Below are 17,724 nucleotides of genomic sequence, written 5' to 3'. Positions count from 1 at the left end.
GAGGTCAACCTATTCTCCAAAGTATCTGAAGGCAAGGGAAGAAAGAGTGGATGGAAACTAATCAAACAGAGAAGCAACCTGGAATTAAATAATTTCCTGACAATGAGGACAATCAACCAGTGGGACAGCTTGCCTCCAGAAGTTCTAGGTCAGAGGTCTCCAAACTTGGGAAGCTTAAGACTTGTGGACTTCAACTCCCAGGATTCCCCAGCCAGCATGGCTGGCTGGGGAATCCTGGGAGTTGAAGTCCACAAGTCTTAAGCTTCCCAAGTTTGGACACCCCTGTTCTAGGTGATCCCTCACTGCATGTTTTCAAGCAGAGACCGGACAGTCACTTGTCTGAAATAGTATAGGGTTTCCTGCTTGAGCAGGAGGCTGGACTAGAAGACCTCCAAGGTCCCCTCCAGCTCAAATTCTGATTGATTGAACTTTAGGACAATTCTGGGAGTTGAAATTCACATATTTTAAAGTTGCCAATGTTGAGAAACACTGACTTAATGAGTTCATGAAAGCAATACAATGCCAGTTTGGCCTAATATTAGGGATTCCAGGTGACAGTGAGTTCAACCCTTAGCCATGGAAACCAGTGACTTTATGACTTTGAACCAGTCACTCCCACTCAGCCCAAGTCACCTCACAGGGTCATCGTATTGGGGAAAATAGGAGGAACAAGGAATATTACAATAGAACAACAAAGATGATTAGGGGACTGGAGACTAAAACATGAAGAACGGTTGCAGGAACTGGGTATGTTTAGCTTAAGAGAAAGAAGGACTAGGGGAGACATGATAGCAGTGTTCCAATATCTCAGAGGTTGCCACAAAGAAGAGGGAGTCAAACTATTCTCCAAAGCACCTGAGGGTAGAACAAGAAGCAATGGGTGGAAACTAATCAAGGAGAGAAGCAACTTAGAACTGAGGAGAAATTTCCTGACAGTGAGAACAATTAATCAGTGGAACAGCTTGCCTCCAGAAGTTGTGAATGCCCCAACACTGGAAGTCTTTAAGAGGATGTTGGATAGCCATCTGTCTGAAACGGTATAGGGTTTCCTGCCTAGGCAGGGGGTTGGACTAGAAGACCTCCAAGATTCCTTCCAACTCTACTATTGTATTGTATTAGGTACGTTTGCTGCCTTATTTCTAAAAATAATAAGGGTGGGATACAAATAAATAAAACAACTATTAGGTAATGCAGCAGAAGCAAAAGGACCGTGGGCTTTTGAAAAACAAAGAGACAGCTTTTACAATACAATACAATACAATAGTAGAGTTGGAAGGGACCTTGGAGGTCTTCTAGTCCAACCCCCTGCCTAGGCAGGAAACCCTATACCGTTTCAGACAAATGGCTATCCAACATCTTCTTAAAGACTTCCAGTGTTGGGGCATTCACAACTTCTGGAGGCAACTTCTGTTCCACTGATTCATTGTTCTCACTGTCAGAAAGTTTCTCCTCAGTTCTAAGTTGCTTCTCTCCTTGATTAGTTTCCACCCATTGCTTCTTGTTTTCATAAACATGGTCTATTTTTAGGAGTTGTTTCCTTTTCCAGAGCTTTGGTCAACACCCATGGTGTTTTCCCATTTGTCAGTATCCCTTGGTGTCCTAATGTGTTGTTAGTTGAGCTGACAGTTTAGTTCCCCTGAAGATGTCTGTTTGTGTTAAGGAATTTTTAGCTTGATCACTCCAATTCTCCTTTATGATGACTCCCAAATAATCATCTCTATCTTGGAAGGAGGGGAATTGTAAACAAAAGGATTTGGTTCACATTCATCGGAGTAAATGGACCTAATAAATCTTGTGGAATGCATTGGATGGTGGTTTGCACTCCTTTTATGGACGTATAGACCCCTTTGAGATATCATGATGCAGATTCATCTCCTGTTCTTTGATTTTATCCTCTTCTGCCTCATTCTCAAGGTCCATATCCATCTTGATGAAAACAATACAAAATGGAAGCCCAGGACCGATTTGTGGAACTCGGTGCCAACGAAAAAACAAGGTAACTTGGAGGTTAAACACATTACAACTTGGCATAAAATACAGCGGTCGATTCGTTTAGCTGTGTTCTGACCTAGGAAGACCATGAAGCAGACTCCTCGTCCCAATAAAACCCCTTTTATTTAGTTTAAACTGAATTCCTCTCCAGCAAAGTCCCGGCCAACCGTCTTTCAAGAGATTTCACAACTACAGATCAGGCTTGGAGAGCTGCCAGGCCGGTATCTTCAAACGCCACTCCGTAGCAGACAATACCTGGCAAGAAATCAGGAACCGATCTTCACCCTAAGGAGTTGAACTAATTGTCTCCTGCAAACTCCACTCCCCTTTCGCTCCTCTGTATTCCCTATGGGAGGGGCCATTCACCCTTCACCTGTGCCTTTACTCCAGAGTCAGCCCTTGTTCCTTAGCTCTTCCCTTCTCCTGCCAGCTCTGCGCATGCGCAGACTGGGAACAGGCTCCAGCTGTTCGTCTGCCTCACTGATATCCGACTCCGAAGTCAGCTGATAACTGTCGAACGGCCTTGGCTCCATCTCTGCCTCTGACGCAGAGCCCTCATCAGAGCCTTCCCCAGACTCCAGGACGGGCCCATGTTCCTCCCCAACCTCCTCACTGCCTGAGTCTGCCACCAGCTCTGCTGGTCACTGGTGGGCCACAACAGGCTGTTAACTTAGCATGTTGTTACAGTGAAGGCCATTGGGGGGCTAAATGTCTATGGAGATTCTCAGTCATCCAGCTCATAGTTGTCTCAAAGGTGTTTTTTCAAAAGTCAACTGGACAATATTTCTCCTTGAAGAAGGAAGAAGTTTTGCTTCTCATTCAAGAAACTTCATCAGTTGTGACTGGATGGTGGATTTACCTTACTTCCACCCCCCCCCCCAAAGTCCTGCTAGAAGCTATGAAGCTTCTTGGATGAGAAGTGAAATGTCTTCTTATGCTTCCTCAAGGAAAAACAATCCAGTCGCCTTTTGAAAAATCACCTTTGAGACAACTTCAGCTAGTCTTCGACTTACAAACACAGTTGAGCCCAAAGTTAAGGGTTCATAAGCAAGACAGAAATTAAGCGAATTTTGCCGCATTTCAGCCACCTTTTTTTTGCCACAGTTGTTAAGTGAATCACTGCCGTTGTTAGTAACACGGTTGTTAAGTGAATCTGGCTTCCCCAATTGACTTTGCTTGCCAGAAAATTCCCCAGGGTACTGCAGCCGTCATAAATACAAGTCAGTTGCCAAGCATCTGAATTTTGATCATTTGAAAAACGGTCATAACTCACTTTTTTCAGTGCCACTGTAACTTCAAACGGTCACAAAAAGAACTGTTGTAAGTCGAGGACTACCTGTATTGGAGACTGTTTCTTCCTTGGGGTTTTGTGCGCCAGTTTCATCCTTTCTTGAAAAGTCCAGGAAGTCTTAATCGTGGCCGTAGGTCGAGGACTACCTGTAGTAATAACACTGGGGAGAAAGATAGGCCAAAATAAGGGACAGATTGAATTGTAAAGTCCACCACGCTTGTGACTGGATGCAGCAAGCAAGAGTAAGGTTCTACATTTAGGCAACAAAAGCAAAATGCACAGGTACAGTATAGGTGGTACAGTGGTGGGTTCCTGCTGGATCGCACCGGATCGCGCGCGCTCCCTTTCAGCGCTCCACCTGGCTTGCGCGCTCCCTTTCAGCGCTCCACCTGGCTTGCGCGCTCCCTTTCAGCGCTCCACCTGGCTCTCGCGCTCCCTTCCGGCGCTGAAATCGGAAGTACAGTCTTGCCCCGCCCCTGGCGAAGCAACGACGCCTGCCTGCGCTCCACCAGCTCGGCTGGGAACGGAGATGTTTCCTCAGCGGAGCGGAGCGCCTGAAAAGACGCGCTCCGCTCCGCTGAGGAAACATCTCCGTTCCCAGCCGAGCTGGTGGAGCGCAGACAGGCGTCGTTGCTTCGCCAGGGCCGGGCAAAACTGTACTTCCGGTTTCAGCGCCGGAAGGGAGCGCGAGAGCCAGGTGGAGCGCTGAAAGGGAGCGCGCAAGCCAGGTGGAGCGCTGAAAGGGAGCGTGCGCGATCCGGTGCGATCCGGGAGGAACCCACCACTGAGGTGGTACCTTGCTCAACAGTAGTAACTGTGAAAGGGATCTTGGAGTCCTAGTGGACAACCATTTAAATAGGAGCCAGCTGTGTGCTGCAGCTGCCAAAAAAGCCAACACAGTTCTAGGCTGCATCAACAGAGGGATAGAATCAAGATCACGTGAAGTGTTAATACCACTTTATAAGGCCTTGGTGAGGCCACACTTGGAATACAGAATTCAGTTTTGGTCGCCACGATGTAAAAAAGATGTGGAGACTCTAGAAAGAGTGCAGAGAAGAGCAACAAAGAGGATTAGGGGACTGGAGACTAAAACATAGGAAGAACAGTTGCAGGAACTGGGTATGTTTAGCTTAAGAGAAAGAAGGACTAGGGGAGACATGATAGCAGTCTTCCAATATCTCAGGGGTTGCCACAAAGAAGAGGATGTTAAGCTATTCTCCAAAGCACCTGAAGGCAGAACAAGAAGCAATGGGTGGAAACTAATCAAGGAGAAAAGCAACTTAGAACTAAGGAGAAATTATTATTATTAATAAATTAAGAAACAATCAGTGGAACAACTTGCCTCCAGAAGTTGTGAATGCTCCATCACAGGAGGCACTTAAAAAGAGACGGGACAGCCACTTGTCTGAAAGGGTATAGGGTTTCCTGCCTAGGCAGGGGGTTGGACTAGAAGACCTCCAAGGTCCCTTCCAACTCTGCTATTCTATTGTATATTTGATTGCATGTAACACATTGTGAGCTTTGCGAGGTCATTGGGGCAATTCTGGAGTACCACTCAGGTAATGCGGTAGGACTACATAGACAATAGGGCTCTCAAAGAACAAAGAGGCACATTCCATGAATGGAGTTTCTCTGCAGGGAGTTGTTTTCCTTTGCTTTTCAAAAACAAGGCTTGTCTTTTTTTTCTCTTTCTTCTTAAATGGGCTTTGTCCTTAGTTTCCAGGAAAATTTGTAAGCAAGCAGTTCAGAACACAGACTTCGTTGGAAAAAGGAAAAAGAACTTTATTATTTTTCTTTTGATTCTGTTTGGATAATATTACAGAGAAGTATTGAAATGGATAAGGCAGGCAGGCAGGCAGCAATCCTGGGAACAAAACCCAGAATTTTGATGTTTCTTGCTCAGTCTCTGTTTAGGATTTAATAATTTATGAGGCGCTCAACTAAATGGCTTAAATAGACAAACCTCTCCTGCCAATTATGGACATTTTAAATGGGCTTCCCTGATTGTACGGGCACTCCTCGACTTATGACCACAATTGAGCCCAAAGTTTCTGTTGTTCAGTGAGACACTTGAGTTCTGCCCCATTTTACGACCGTCCTTGTCACAGTTATTAAGTGAATCGCTGCAGGTGTTAAAGTTAGAAACCCAGTTGCTAAGTTAATCTGGCAACCTCATTGACTTTGCTTGTCATTAGGTTGCAAAAGGTGATTACATGACCTTAAGACAGGGGTGTCCAAACTTGGCAACTTTAAGACTTGTGGACTTCAACTCCCAGAATTCCCCAGCCAGCATGGCTGGCTGGGGAATTCTGGGAGTTGAAGTCCACAAGTCTTAAAGTTGCCAAGTTTGGACACCCCTGCCTTAAGACATAGCAATGGTCCTAAATATGAACTAATTGGCTAGATTGCTGCTGGCAACTTCTGCTGGCTGCCTGCCGTTCGGCAGTTCAAATCTCGCCAGGTTCAAAGTTGACTCAACCCCCCCATCCTTCCGGTTCGAAGTGGACACTGATGATGATGTTACCTCGTTGGATAACGAACCGTGTGCAGAAAAGCCCAGAGAGCACCAAGGACTCCATTCTTGTGAAGATTTGATGTGGGCCCAGAGAAAAGATGTCAAATAATTGCATTTAGTTCTTCCTAACAAGTTAGGGAAACGAAGTCCCTCCGGGTTAATAGATGTGTGACGTGTCAAATCAAGCAAATACAATACAATACAATAGTAGAGTTGGAAGGGACCTTGGAGGTCTTCTAGTCCAACCCCCTGCCTAGGCAGGAATCCCTAGTTTCAGGCAAATGGCTATCCAACATCTTCTTAAAGACTTCCAGTGTTGGGGCATCCACAACTTCTGGAGGCAACTTCTGCTCCACTGGTTAATTGTCCTCACTGTCAGGAAATTTCCCCTCAGTTCTAGGTTGCTTCTCTCCTTGATTAGTTTCCACCCATTGCTTCTTGTTCTACCCTCAGGTGCCTTGGAGAATAGTTTGACTCCCTCTTCTTTGTGGCAGCCCCTGAGATATTGGAAGACTGCTATCATATCTCCCCTAGTCCTTCTTTTCATTAAAGTAGACATACCCAGTTCCTGCAACCGTTCTTCATATGTTTTAGTCTCCAGTCCCCTAATCCTCTTTGTTGCTCTTCTCTGCACTCTTTCTCCATGTATATGTGTACGTACGTGTATGTGTTTATTTTTATTTGTATATGTATTGTTCATTTTTATATTTTATGTGTTTTTATTGTACGCCGCCCCGAGTCCTTTAGGAGAGGGTGCGGCTAACAAATAAAAATTCATTATTATTATTATTATTTCTAGAGTCTCCACATCTTTTTTACATCGTGGCGACCAGAACTGAATGCAGAATGCAAATCATTACCTTCGTCTTTAATTTGATACTCGAGGGTGCTCTAACCTTTTGTCTCGGTGTTCGTTTGATACAGGGAAGACCTTGAGCTACTGGTGTTTCAGCCCCGGATACAGCATGCAGGAGTTGGTTCGTCAGGGAGTCCGCACCATCATTCTGACGAGCGGGACCCTTTCCCCACTTTCCTCTTTTGCTAAGGAGATGCAGATGTGAGTCCTGTTTCCCCCCCACCCATTTTTGAGTTAATTAAAATAATAATAATTAATAAGCCGCTTCAAGTCACGGTGACTCTAAATTGGGTATAAAAGCAGCATCTGCAGCCAAAGCAATAGGCAACAATGTTGTGTATTTATTAGAGACATGTGGATAGAATGCAGGATTGCAGGCTGACTCTGCCCACTGCCAGGATTAACAGATTAGCAGAGTTGGAAGGGACCTTATGAATCATCTAGTCCAGGGGTGTCCAAACTTGGGAACTTTAAGACTTGTGGACTTCAACTCCCAGAATTCCCCAGCCAGCATGGCTGGCTGGGGAATTCTGGGAATTGAAGTCCACAAGTCTTAAAGTTCCCAAGTTTGGACACCCCTGCCCTACACCGCTTCTGACAAATGGCAGTCCAATCTCTTCTTGAAAGTCTCAAGTGATGAAGCCCCCACAACTTCCGAAGGCAACTTCTGTTCCATGGGTTGATTCTTCTCACTGTCAAAGAATTTCACCTTATTTCCAGGTTGAATCTCTCCTTGGTCAGTTTCCATCCATTATTCCTTGTCTGGCCTTCGGGTGCTTTGCGAATAGCTCAGCCCGCTCCTCTCTGTGGCAGCCCCTCAAATATTGAAAGATGCTCTCATGTCTCCCCTGGTCCTTCATTTCACTAGACTAGCCATGCCCAGTTCCTGCATACGTTCTTCATATGTTTTACCCTCCAGTCCCCTAACCATCCTGGTTACTCTTCTCTCACTTTTTGTAGAGTCTCAACATCTTTTTTATAGTGTGGTGACCGAAAGGAGTTCGATCCTGACTGGCTTACGGTTGACTCAGCCTGTCACTGCGTTAAATTGTTTGCTAGCTTGAACTGAATAGCTGAACTGAAAGAGTTACTGCGCAGGTCATAAGGTCTTATCTGACAATGATGTACTGCGCCTGCTCATTACACATTCCTGAGACTTCTCTTCCCTTTTGATCTTTGTCCGTCTGCCAGGAAACTGGTAGACAAATTGCTTCTGCCAAAATGTAACAATTAGATAGATTTGTTCTATTTCTTTATTTTCTTATTTTTGTATTAAAGCTTGTTTTTCATTAGAATATGTTTTCCGGGATTTTTATTTTTTTATTTTTTTTTGCACCTTAAAGATAATGCTGTTTGGAAACGCCGCGATCTAAGACCTCATTTAGTTCAGGGTGAAATCTTCCCCTGACACAGCCTTCCACCCTTCCGAGGTTGGTCAAATGAGGATTGCTAGGGGCAAGATGCTGCCATTGTAACCCACCCAGAGAGGGCTTTAAGGTTTACAGTCAGTTTTCACACTTATGACCCTTGCGCCATCTCCATGGTCATGTGTTCAGAATTCAGGCACTTAGTAACTGGCATATATTTGTGATGGTTGCGCTAACCTGGGGTCATGGGATCACCATTTCTAACCTGCTAGGGAAGGTCTATCTTAATCCTCTTCCTGCCCATCAGACATTCCAAGCTCCTCTGATTTCTTTGCTCTCTGGGAAGCAGCCCCTCCCCCTTTGGAACCCAGGCTACATTCCGCCACATCATGGGAGCTGGGAAGCCTGGCTTTTCCATAGGAGCCCTTACCCTATGGAAAGGCTTGGTTTTTTTCCACCCCAAGAGTTGGATAGGGAGAGGGGTTGTGAGAGGCTTTAATGAGGGACTGCAGGTTGCGTGTTTTGCTTCGGTGCAAGGTGTTTAACGTTTATGGCTTTATTATATTTATGCATTATTTTATTATTAATATTCTTTTAATTGCTGATTGGGAGCTTCCCAGAATTCAGTATAAAATGGTCTTGGAAATGGCCGCTTTGATCCATCTGCTAATGGTTGCCGGGGAAACCTTGGCTCCCCGGGTAGAAGACTGAAAAGAGACGAAGAGGGCTTCTGAACGTCTAAAGGGCGCCGTGCGCTTCAGATAAATGAGCAGGGCTCTTCTAACGTCCAGCCGGTGCCAAGATCCTTCTCCATCCCTGGAAGGCTGCGGACAGAAATCCGGCAGAACTATCTCTAATGCCCTGTGGAAGGGGGAGTTGATCTTGGGCATGAACGTGGGGTCTAGTCTGAGGACGACCCGGTTCTCCAGGAAGGAGCAGAGGTCCTCCCTGCGGGATAGAGCGTTAAGCTCGGATTCTCTCCTGGCTGAGTTGATGGCAACCAGGAAGACGACCTTAAGGGTCAGGAATTGGAGGGAAACCTCCCTCAAGGGTTCGAAAGGTGCCTCCGTCAGTGACTGGAGGACCGCGAGTAGATCCCAGGTAGGGAATTGATGGACCACAGTGGGGTTTCAGATTCGCTGTTCCTTAAGGAAACGCCTTAGGACTGGATGCTGTGACAAAGGCGGAAAGTCCACCCCCAGGACCGTGGATAGGGCAGAGACTTGTCTCCTGAGGGTGCTGGGGGCCAGACCTCTTACCAGTCCCTCCTGTAGGAAGTCCAGAGCCTGAGGCACGTAGGCCGAAGCTGGGACAATGTTTCTTGCTTGGCACCAATCCGCGAACGCGGCCCAGGAGGCGTTGTAAATGCGAGTGGTGGACTGTCTCCTGGACGCTTCGATGATCTTAATGACCTCCGCGGAAAAGTGGGCCCCTCTCAGTTGTTCCCGCTCAATCTCCAGACGGTCAGATGGAGCCACTCCGGGTCCGGATGCTCCAGTGACCCCATGTGCAGGGACACCTCCCCTAGCGGAATCTTCCAGTGGGGAGCTGATGACAGCTCCACCAGGTCTGCTAGCCAGGGACGACGTCGCCAGAAGGGAGCCACTAGAACCACCTCTGCTCTTTCTGACACTAACTTCCTCAGAACCCCGGGAATGAGGGGGAGGGGAGGAAAGGCGTAGAGGAGACCAGTAGGCCATCTGCAACGGAGGGCATCTGTGTCCATGGCGCCTCTGGATGGGAACCTCGACACGAAGGTTGGCAGCTGGGCGTTCGTTGGGGTTGCGAAGAGATCCACTGTCGGCCGTCCGAACCTCTTGCAGATCTGTAGGAAGACATAGGGATGGAGTTGCCACTCTCCGTTGTCGACCGTCTCCCTGCTGAGCCAGTCCGCCTGCTGGTTCTCTGTCCCGGAGATGTGCTCCACTCTGATGGATTGGAGGTTCCTCTCTGCCCAATTCCCCAAGCGGAGGGCCCCCAACTCCTGCATGCCACGTTGTCCGTCAGGACAAGGACATGATGGTCGGTCACGGTAGTCCTGAAGTGGCGTAGCGCCAGATGGATGGCCCTGAGCTCCAGCCAGTTGATGTTGTTGCGTAGGTCTGTTGGAGTTCAGCGGCCCTGGGCTATCTGGGCCTCCAGGTGTGCTCCCCAGCCGAACAGGCTCGCGTCCGTCATGAGTACCTTCCTTGCTAGTTCTCTGAAGAGTGATCCCTTGTCTAGGGCTGGGGTCAATCACCAACGGAGCGACAGCTGGAAGTGGCTGCCCTCGTGGGGGAATCTGAGGAACCTACGATGTTCCGGGGCGATTCTGATATGCCTCCGTTAGGTTGATGGAAGCCAGGTAATCGTCCTGTCTGATGCTCTCTAGGATGGATTTCAGGAAGGCCATCTTGAACCTACGGTAGACCACTCTGGAATTGAGCAGTTTAAGCGGGCTGCGAGCGGAACTCCAGCTGGAACCCGAGCTTACCCGTCTGGAGGACCCACTCGTCTGAGGTGACTTGATCCCAGGCATCCGCAAATAAAGAGAGGCGACCGCCTATGGGGTGATTCACGGTTGGATCACTTGAACCTGTGGAAAGGACGGCCACCCCCTCCTCGAAAGGGCCGCTTGCTCTGCTGCTGGCCTCTGAATCTGCCCCTTGGAAACTGCCTGACCCCTTGCCTGTGAAGCCTGGGAACCGGGTACCTCTGATTCTGGGGGTCTGTGTCAGGCTGGCGGTAAGATGCTCTCCTGGGATACAGGGCCGGTCGGTGTTCTGACCTTCTGGTCATGGCCGGAAAGACCTTCCGCTTATTCTTGTCCTCCACCAGGATTGAATCCAGCGAAGAACCGAATAGCTTGTCCCCGGTGTAGTCAGCTCCTGCCAAGTGCCACTTAGCTCGAGACTCCACCTGCCAGTAGCGCAGCCATAACAGGCACCTGGAAGCTACAGAGAACGACAAAGCCCGAGAGGCATACTTAACTGCATCCAGCGTGGCGTCTTCCGAAAACTGGGTGGCTGCCAGCACCTTGGAGATGTCTTGCAGTAAACGTACTTCTGTGGACGGGGCCCTGTCTCTCAGCTGTTCCAGCCACAGCACTGTTGACCTGTTAAAAAAGGAGGCGGTTGCGGCTGCCCTAATAACCCAGGTTATTGCCTGAAAAGATTTACGCATAACCATCTCCGCCTTCTTGTCTTCTGCCCTGAGGCAGTTGGCTATGTCTCCTGTCACCACCGCAGACGCTGAGGCCAAGCTGGCAACCGGAGTGTCCACTGAAGGTACCTGCAGAGCTTGGGCGAAGGTAGAATTGAGATTATAGAACCTACGCTTATTACCCCCCGGATTGGGAAAAGATCCTGTCTTAACCCACTGGGATTTCAGCACCTCTAGGAACATCTCTGGAGTAGGGATCTCCTCCTTTTCCACCTGGGGCCTGTGGAATGGCCCCTTCTTGCTCCCCCCACTAGTGCTGGGGGTGGCAGTCATAGGAGTAGGCTCTGGATGGGAGTCCAGATCCGCTGTGGCCCTGGCTTTACGAAGTAAGGAGCTAAAAGGGGAGGGGGAGAAAAGCCCGGTGATGTTGGGCGTTTCAGGGGCCTGGGCGTCTTCATCCTCAGAGAACCCCACTTCCTTCAACTCCCCTTCTTCCAAATCCGAGGCCTCACTGGCAGTGGAGGGGGAGGGTGACCTGGGCTCTCTGGTGGAGGTGTTCCTGGGGGGATCCTGATGTCCCCTGGACTGGTCCCGGGAAGACCTACTTCTGGCACCCTGCGACTGGTGCTTCATCCCAGAAGCAATCCCCTGGGCTATGGCCCTGGCTAGCACCTCCTGGAAGCTTTCAGGAAGCCCTGGGAGGGAGGGGAGCAGCTCTGGGGGTAGCAGAATCTCCCCTGGATCAGGGGACTGCGGTGCCAGTCGGTGCCTAGGCTGGCTGGAGGCCCTGCACCCAAAGGGGCCTGCCCTAGTCTCAGATGGATGGCCAGGCGATAGGGGGGCAATACGGGACTACACCCTCTTCCTGAGCCCCCTGGAGAACCAGGGGATGCCACCTGGTCACCCGAACCTCTTTGCTAGAGGTTCCCTTCCTATGGGCCCTGGGGTGGCCCTTCTTGGCGGGGGACTGGGGGAACCCCCCTGGAGGTCCCCTCGCCGGGATCCGCACCCCCACTCCTCGCCGCCGCCTCCGCCATCGTAGTCATGGTTCTGCTGATCACCAACCTCCTCCTTGTTTGCCTGCCTCAACTGTGGGATCCGAATCCCCTTGCAGTGTGCTTGAGACTCCGCTCTTCCTCTCTGCTGCCGATCTGCGGCCCAATTTGCCGGCAGGCACCGATCCACGGCCCTCCCTGGATTGCCGGCAGAGTTGAGGCCCTTCGGCGGTGCTTCCTGAGCGCTCTCAGTGTCTGTAGGAGGAACGCCAGTCACGCGCTCGCCCACGTGTTCAAGATGTCAGCCGCAGATCTGCGGCCCGATCTCCTTCTTGTAGCTGGGGAGCATTGAGGCGATCCCTGCCGGATCCCCGGTCCTCCGAGGGACTTCGCCGGTCTCCTGTAAGATGGGCAGCCGTTCCAAGCACTCCACGCAGCGCCAAGGCTTTTTCTCCTTTTACGCGGCCGTCCGGCCGCTTGGGGTGCGCGCGCTAGCAAGCGGCAAGGCTTTGGGCTAGCAGTGCTGAGCACGGTAGAGGAGGGATCAGCAATCCAGTGAAGGTAAAAAGGCGAAAAAATCCTGCAAAAACCTGCAACAAAAAACCTAAGTCTTCGAAGTGAGGGAGAGTCAGGAAAAACACTCCTTCTGGGCCGGAGACTGAGGTAAATCTGGGAGGTCAGAGGAGGAATGGAGGTGTGGCCTCAAGATTTACCTCAGCCTCCAGGGCAAAAGGGCTGTGTTAATACCCATGTGTGACTCCTCCCACGCCCCACTTCAGAGACCCAATGAGTTCTGGTCTCGCCTTAGCCATGAAAGTTGGCTGGGTGACTTTGGGCCAATCACCAGGGCCAATCACCAGGAGACGATGAGTTCTAACCCTGCCTTAGGCATGAAAGCCAGCTGGGTGATTTTTGGGCCAGTCCCCTGCTTTTCAGCCGAACCCATCTCAGAGGGTGGTTGTTATGGGTAAAATAGGAGAAGGAAGGTGTGTTGCATATATCCGCTACCTTAAGTTATTTGTAAAAGATAATAAACGCACGATACAAATAAATAAATAAAAAAATTAAAAAGCCATACAGTAAAAGCCAAAGGTATTTTTACATCCGTCAATAACATTCAATAAAACAGCTGCTGTCCTGGTTCCCCACATGATGGCGGCCTACAATAAAACAAATATATTTAAGTGTCTGTGAAGGTTCTCGGTATCCAGCTCACGGTTCTCCCAGAAGGTGCTTTTTTCAGGAGGCAGCTGGACTTTCTCTTTAAGTTTTCCTCGAAAACATTCTGCTTCTTCTCATCCAGGAAACTTCTCATCCCAAGTTTCTTGGATGAGACGTGAAACGTCTTCAAGGAAAAACAAATTCCAGTTGCCTCTTTGCAAAAGCACCTTTGGGACATGTATATTTAAGGTTTAAACCATTCCAATTAATGTGGTATTTCCTGTCTTGGAAGCTGTCCAGCATTAATTCCCAGATCTTAAAAGATTTTCCAGGAAAACTTTTTTCAAGCTTCCTGAAGCCCTTGAAAATGGGAGATTCCAATGGTTGGATATAGTGAAATTTTAGACAGTCAAGGGAATCTGAAAACAAATCAAGAACTAAAGGAGAATAATATAAATATAGATTGGTGGACATATCTCCAACTACAATCAAGATACAAAAAAGACATAAAAGAATATGGAATATACACAGAATTACAAGAAAAAGATAAAATCTTAATTGGCCCCGAAAATAAATTCATAACAAAAATGTATAAATATTTACTAGAAGTAACATTAGAAGAAGAAAAAGTTAAAGGTTGTATGATAGCGTGGGCCAAAAATTTCGGTTATAACATAGATCTAGCAGATTGGGAAAGAATTTGGAACATAAATTACAAATTAACAAGATCAGCAACACTTAAAGAAAATATGTACAAAATGTTCTATTGTTGGCATCTACCACCAACTAGACTGGCCAAAATGTACCCAAATGTGAAGCCGACCTGTTGGAAATGCAAAAAGTACAAGGGACTTTTTATCATATATGGTGGACCTGCCCGGAAACAGAAAAATATTGGACAAAAATTTGGAAATGGGTGCAAGAAATTACAGGAGAACAAATAAAATACAAACCCGAAACCTTTCTGCTGGGAATAATCAAAGGGAAATATTTACAAAGAAAATTAAATATTTATTAACACATCTTTTAACTATAGCTAGAATAGCATTTGCCCAATGCTGGAAACAAAATAATACCCCCTCGGACGAATTAGTGATAAAAAAAACTTTGAACTGCGCAGAGATGGATAAATTAACACTGAAATTAAAGGATAAAGGAGAATCGGAATATTATGAAATTTGGAACAATTGGTATAAATGGCTGCAAAACAAGAAAAATAATTAAGCCGAAAAACAATATATATATACATATCTATAGAACTGTGTATAAAAGTATGTAAATATAGAAGCGGAATGTGATATATACAGTGGGGCAAAAAAGTATTTAGTCAGCCACCAATTGTGCAGGTTCTCCCACTTTAAAAGATGAGAGAGGCCTGTAATTGGCATCATAGGTGGACCTCAACTATGAGAGACAAAATGTAAAAAAAAAAACCCAATCAATCACATTGGCTGATTTGGAACGAATTTATTTGCAAATTATGGTGGAAAATAAGTATTTGGTCACCTACAAACAAGCAAGATTTCTGGCTCTCACAGGCCTGTAGCTTCTTCTTTAAGAGGCTCCTCTGTCCTGCACTCATTACCTGTATCAATGGCACCTGTTTGAACTTGTTATCAGTATAAAAGACACCTGTCCACAACCTCAAACAGTCACACTCCAAACTCCACTATGGTGAAGACCAAAGAGCTGTCGAAGGACACCAGAAACAAAATTGTAGACCTGCACCAGGCTGGGAAGACTGAATCTGCAATAGGCAAGCAGCTTGGTGTGAAGAAACCAACTGTGGGAGCAATAATTAGAAAATGGAAGACATACAAAACCACTGATAATCTCCCTCGATCTGGGGCTCCACACAAGATCTCACCCCATGAGGTCAAAATGATCACAAGAACAGTGAGCAAAAATCCCAGGACCACATGGGGGGACCTAGTGAATGACCTGCAGAGAGCTGGGACGAACGTAACAAAGGCTAGCATCAGTAACACACTATGCCGCCAGGGACTCAGATCCTGCAGTGCCAGACGTGTCCCCTTGCTTAAGCCAATACATGTCCAGGCCTGTCTGAAGTTTGCTAGAGAGCATTTGGATGATCCAGAAGAGGACTGGGAGAATGTCATATGGTCAGATGAAACCAAAATAGAACTGTTTAGTAGAAACACAACTCGTCGTGTTTGGAGGAGAGAGAATGCTGAGTTGCATCCAAAGAACACCATGCCTACTGTGAAGCATGGGGGTGGCAACATCATACTTTGGGGCTGTTTCTCTGCAAAGGGACCAGGACGACTGATCCGTGTACAAGACAGAATGAATGGGGCCATGTATCGTGAGATTTTGAGTGCAAACCTCCTTCCATCAGCAAGGGCATTGAAGATGAAACGTGGCTGGGTCTTTCAACATGACAATGATCCCAAACATACCACCCGGGCAACGAAGGAGTGACTTCGTAAGAAGCATTTCAAGGTCCTGGAGTGGCCTAGCCAGTCTTCAGATCTCAACCCCATAGAAAACCTTTGGAAGGAGTTGAAAGTCCTTGTTGCCCAGCGACAGCCCCAAAACATCACTGCTCTAGAGGAGATCTGCATGGAGGAATGGGCCAACATACCAGCAACAGTGTGTGCCAACCTTGTGAAGACTTACAGGAAATGTTTGACATTGTGGCGACCAAAACTGAATGCCGTATTCCAAGTGTGGCCTTACCAAGGCCTTATAAAGTGGTATTAACACTTCACGTGATCTTGATTCTATCCCTCTGTTGATGCAGCCTAGAACTGTGTTGGCTTTTTTGGCAGCTTCTGCACACTGCTGGCTCCTATTTAAATGGTTGCCCACTAGGACTCCAAGATCCCTTTCAAAGTTACTACTATTGAGCAAAGTATCACCTATACTGTACCTGTGCATTCTGTTTTTGTTGCCTAAATGTAGAACCTTACTCTTTTCACCATTGAATTTCATTTTATTAGATAGTGCCCAATGTTCACGTTTGTCAAGATCCTTCTGTATCTTAAGCCTGTCTTCTGGAGTGTTGGCTATTCCTGCCAGCTTGGTGTCATCAGCAAATGTGATGAGTTCCCCATTTATTCCCTCATATTCCTGGTCCTCCAGGGCAAGCTGTTGCAAACCAGCCTCCAGACTCCCAAATTATCTCTCTAAAAGAAAAGTTGGAAGCAACCTTTGCCCCAGGGTTGAAATAATATTGACAGCAGTGATACTGAAAGAGGAAAAACTCGGGGATTTTCCACGGATATCATCATCTCCCCGGTTCCTGTTACTGAACAATGCGTTTGTTTTCTTCTGCGATTGTCAAGAAATCCTGCTGCCAGCCCACCGTAATTAATCTCTATACTTACACTGATACAACTCAAACTTGGCTCGCCAATCATTAGTTTTGTTGTGCCCGGAAATGTCATTGGAATGCTTGACTGTTTTATCGTCCCTGGTGGGCTTGAAAAAAAAGCCAGAAATGTCTGGGTTCAAATGCAGATCACAATAGAAAGAATTTTAAAGATCAACACTCAACTTGAAAGATAACTTTACTTACTGGGATTAATGGACATCCAATTAGAAAAGGATCCTGGGAGATTATTCTTGTTTGTTTGCGTCTCATGTTTCTAGACTGCTCCATCTCTTTCAAAGATCCATTTACACTTGATCACTGTTACGGGACTGTTATATGTTGTGGTCATTGTTCAGTCGCTAAGTCTTGCCTGACCCTTCGCGACCCCATGGTCCCCAACACACCAGGCTCCCCTGCCCTTCATTGTGTCCCGGTGGGGCCTATTTCCCGGGTTGTTTTTGTGCCTGCATATATGTATACGTTCAATCTTGCAGCTACTAAGATTGTTAGACGAGCAGGCACAAAAACAGCCCAGGAAGTGATTGAAGCCTGGGAAACAGGCCCCTTACGTCAGTCAACAGGAGCAGCAGCAATCGTATTTAGACTTATATTCCGTTTCACAGTGCTTTGCAGCCCTCTCTAAGCGGTTTACAGAGTCAGCCTCTTGCCTCCAACAATCTGGGTCCTCATTTGACCCACCTCGTAAGGACGGAAGGTTGAATCAACCTTGAGCCAGACAGGATTGAACTGCTCGCAGTGGGCAGAGTTAGCCTGCCATACTGCATTCTAATCACTAGGAAGGAAGGGAGGGAGGGCAATAGTAATAACACTTAGACTTATACACCGCTTTACAGCCCTCTCTAAACAGTTTACAGAGTCAGCCTCTTGCCCCCAACAATCTAGGTCCTCATTTTACCAACCTCGGAAGGACGGAAGGCTGAGTCAACCTTGAGCCGGTCAGAATTGAACTGCCAAATTTCAGGCAGCAGAAGTAGCCTGCAGTACTGCATTCTAACCACCGTGGCACTACGGAGTGCTGATTTACCACCAGCTTGTCTAATCAGGCCGA

The 17,724-nt window shown here is 47.5% G+C and overlaps 1 protein-coding gene across 1 annotated transcript in view; it reads left to right on the top strand.

Moving 5' to 3' along the window:
* RTEL1 (regulator of telomere elongation helicase 1) overlaps window positions 1-17,724 on the top strand; it is a 157,945-nt gene that overhangs the window by 59,841 nt on the left and 80,380 nt on the right. Inside the window, exons 16-17 of the mRNA XM_081949693.1 lie at window positions 1,915-1,996; window positions 6,723-6,855. Of these exons, the coding sequence (XP_081805819.1) occupies window positions 1,915-1,996; window positions 6,723-6,855 (215 nt within the window). The remainder of the gene's footprint in view (window positions 1-1,914; window positions 1,997-6,722; window positions 6,856-17,724) is intronic.

Source organism: Natrix helvetica, assembly GCF_964273705.1.
Source record: "Natrix helvetica genome assembly, chromosome: 3".
Lineage (NCBI taxonomy): Eukaryota > Metazoa > Chordata > Lepidosauria > Squamata > Natricidae > Natrix > Natrix helvetica.
This window is presented reverse-complemented; position numbering and strand designations above follow the sequence as displayed.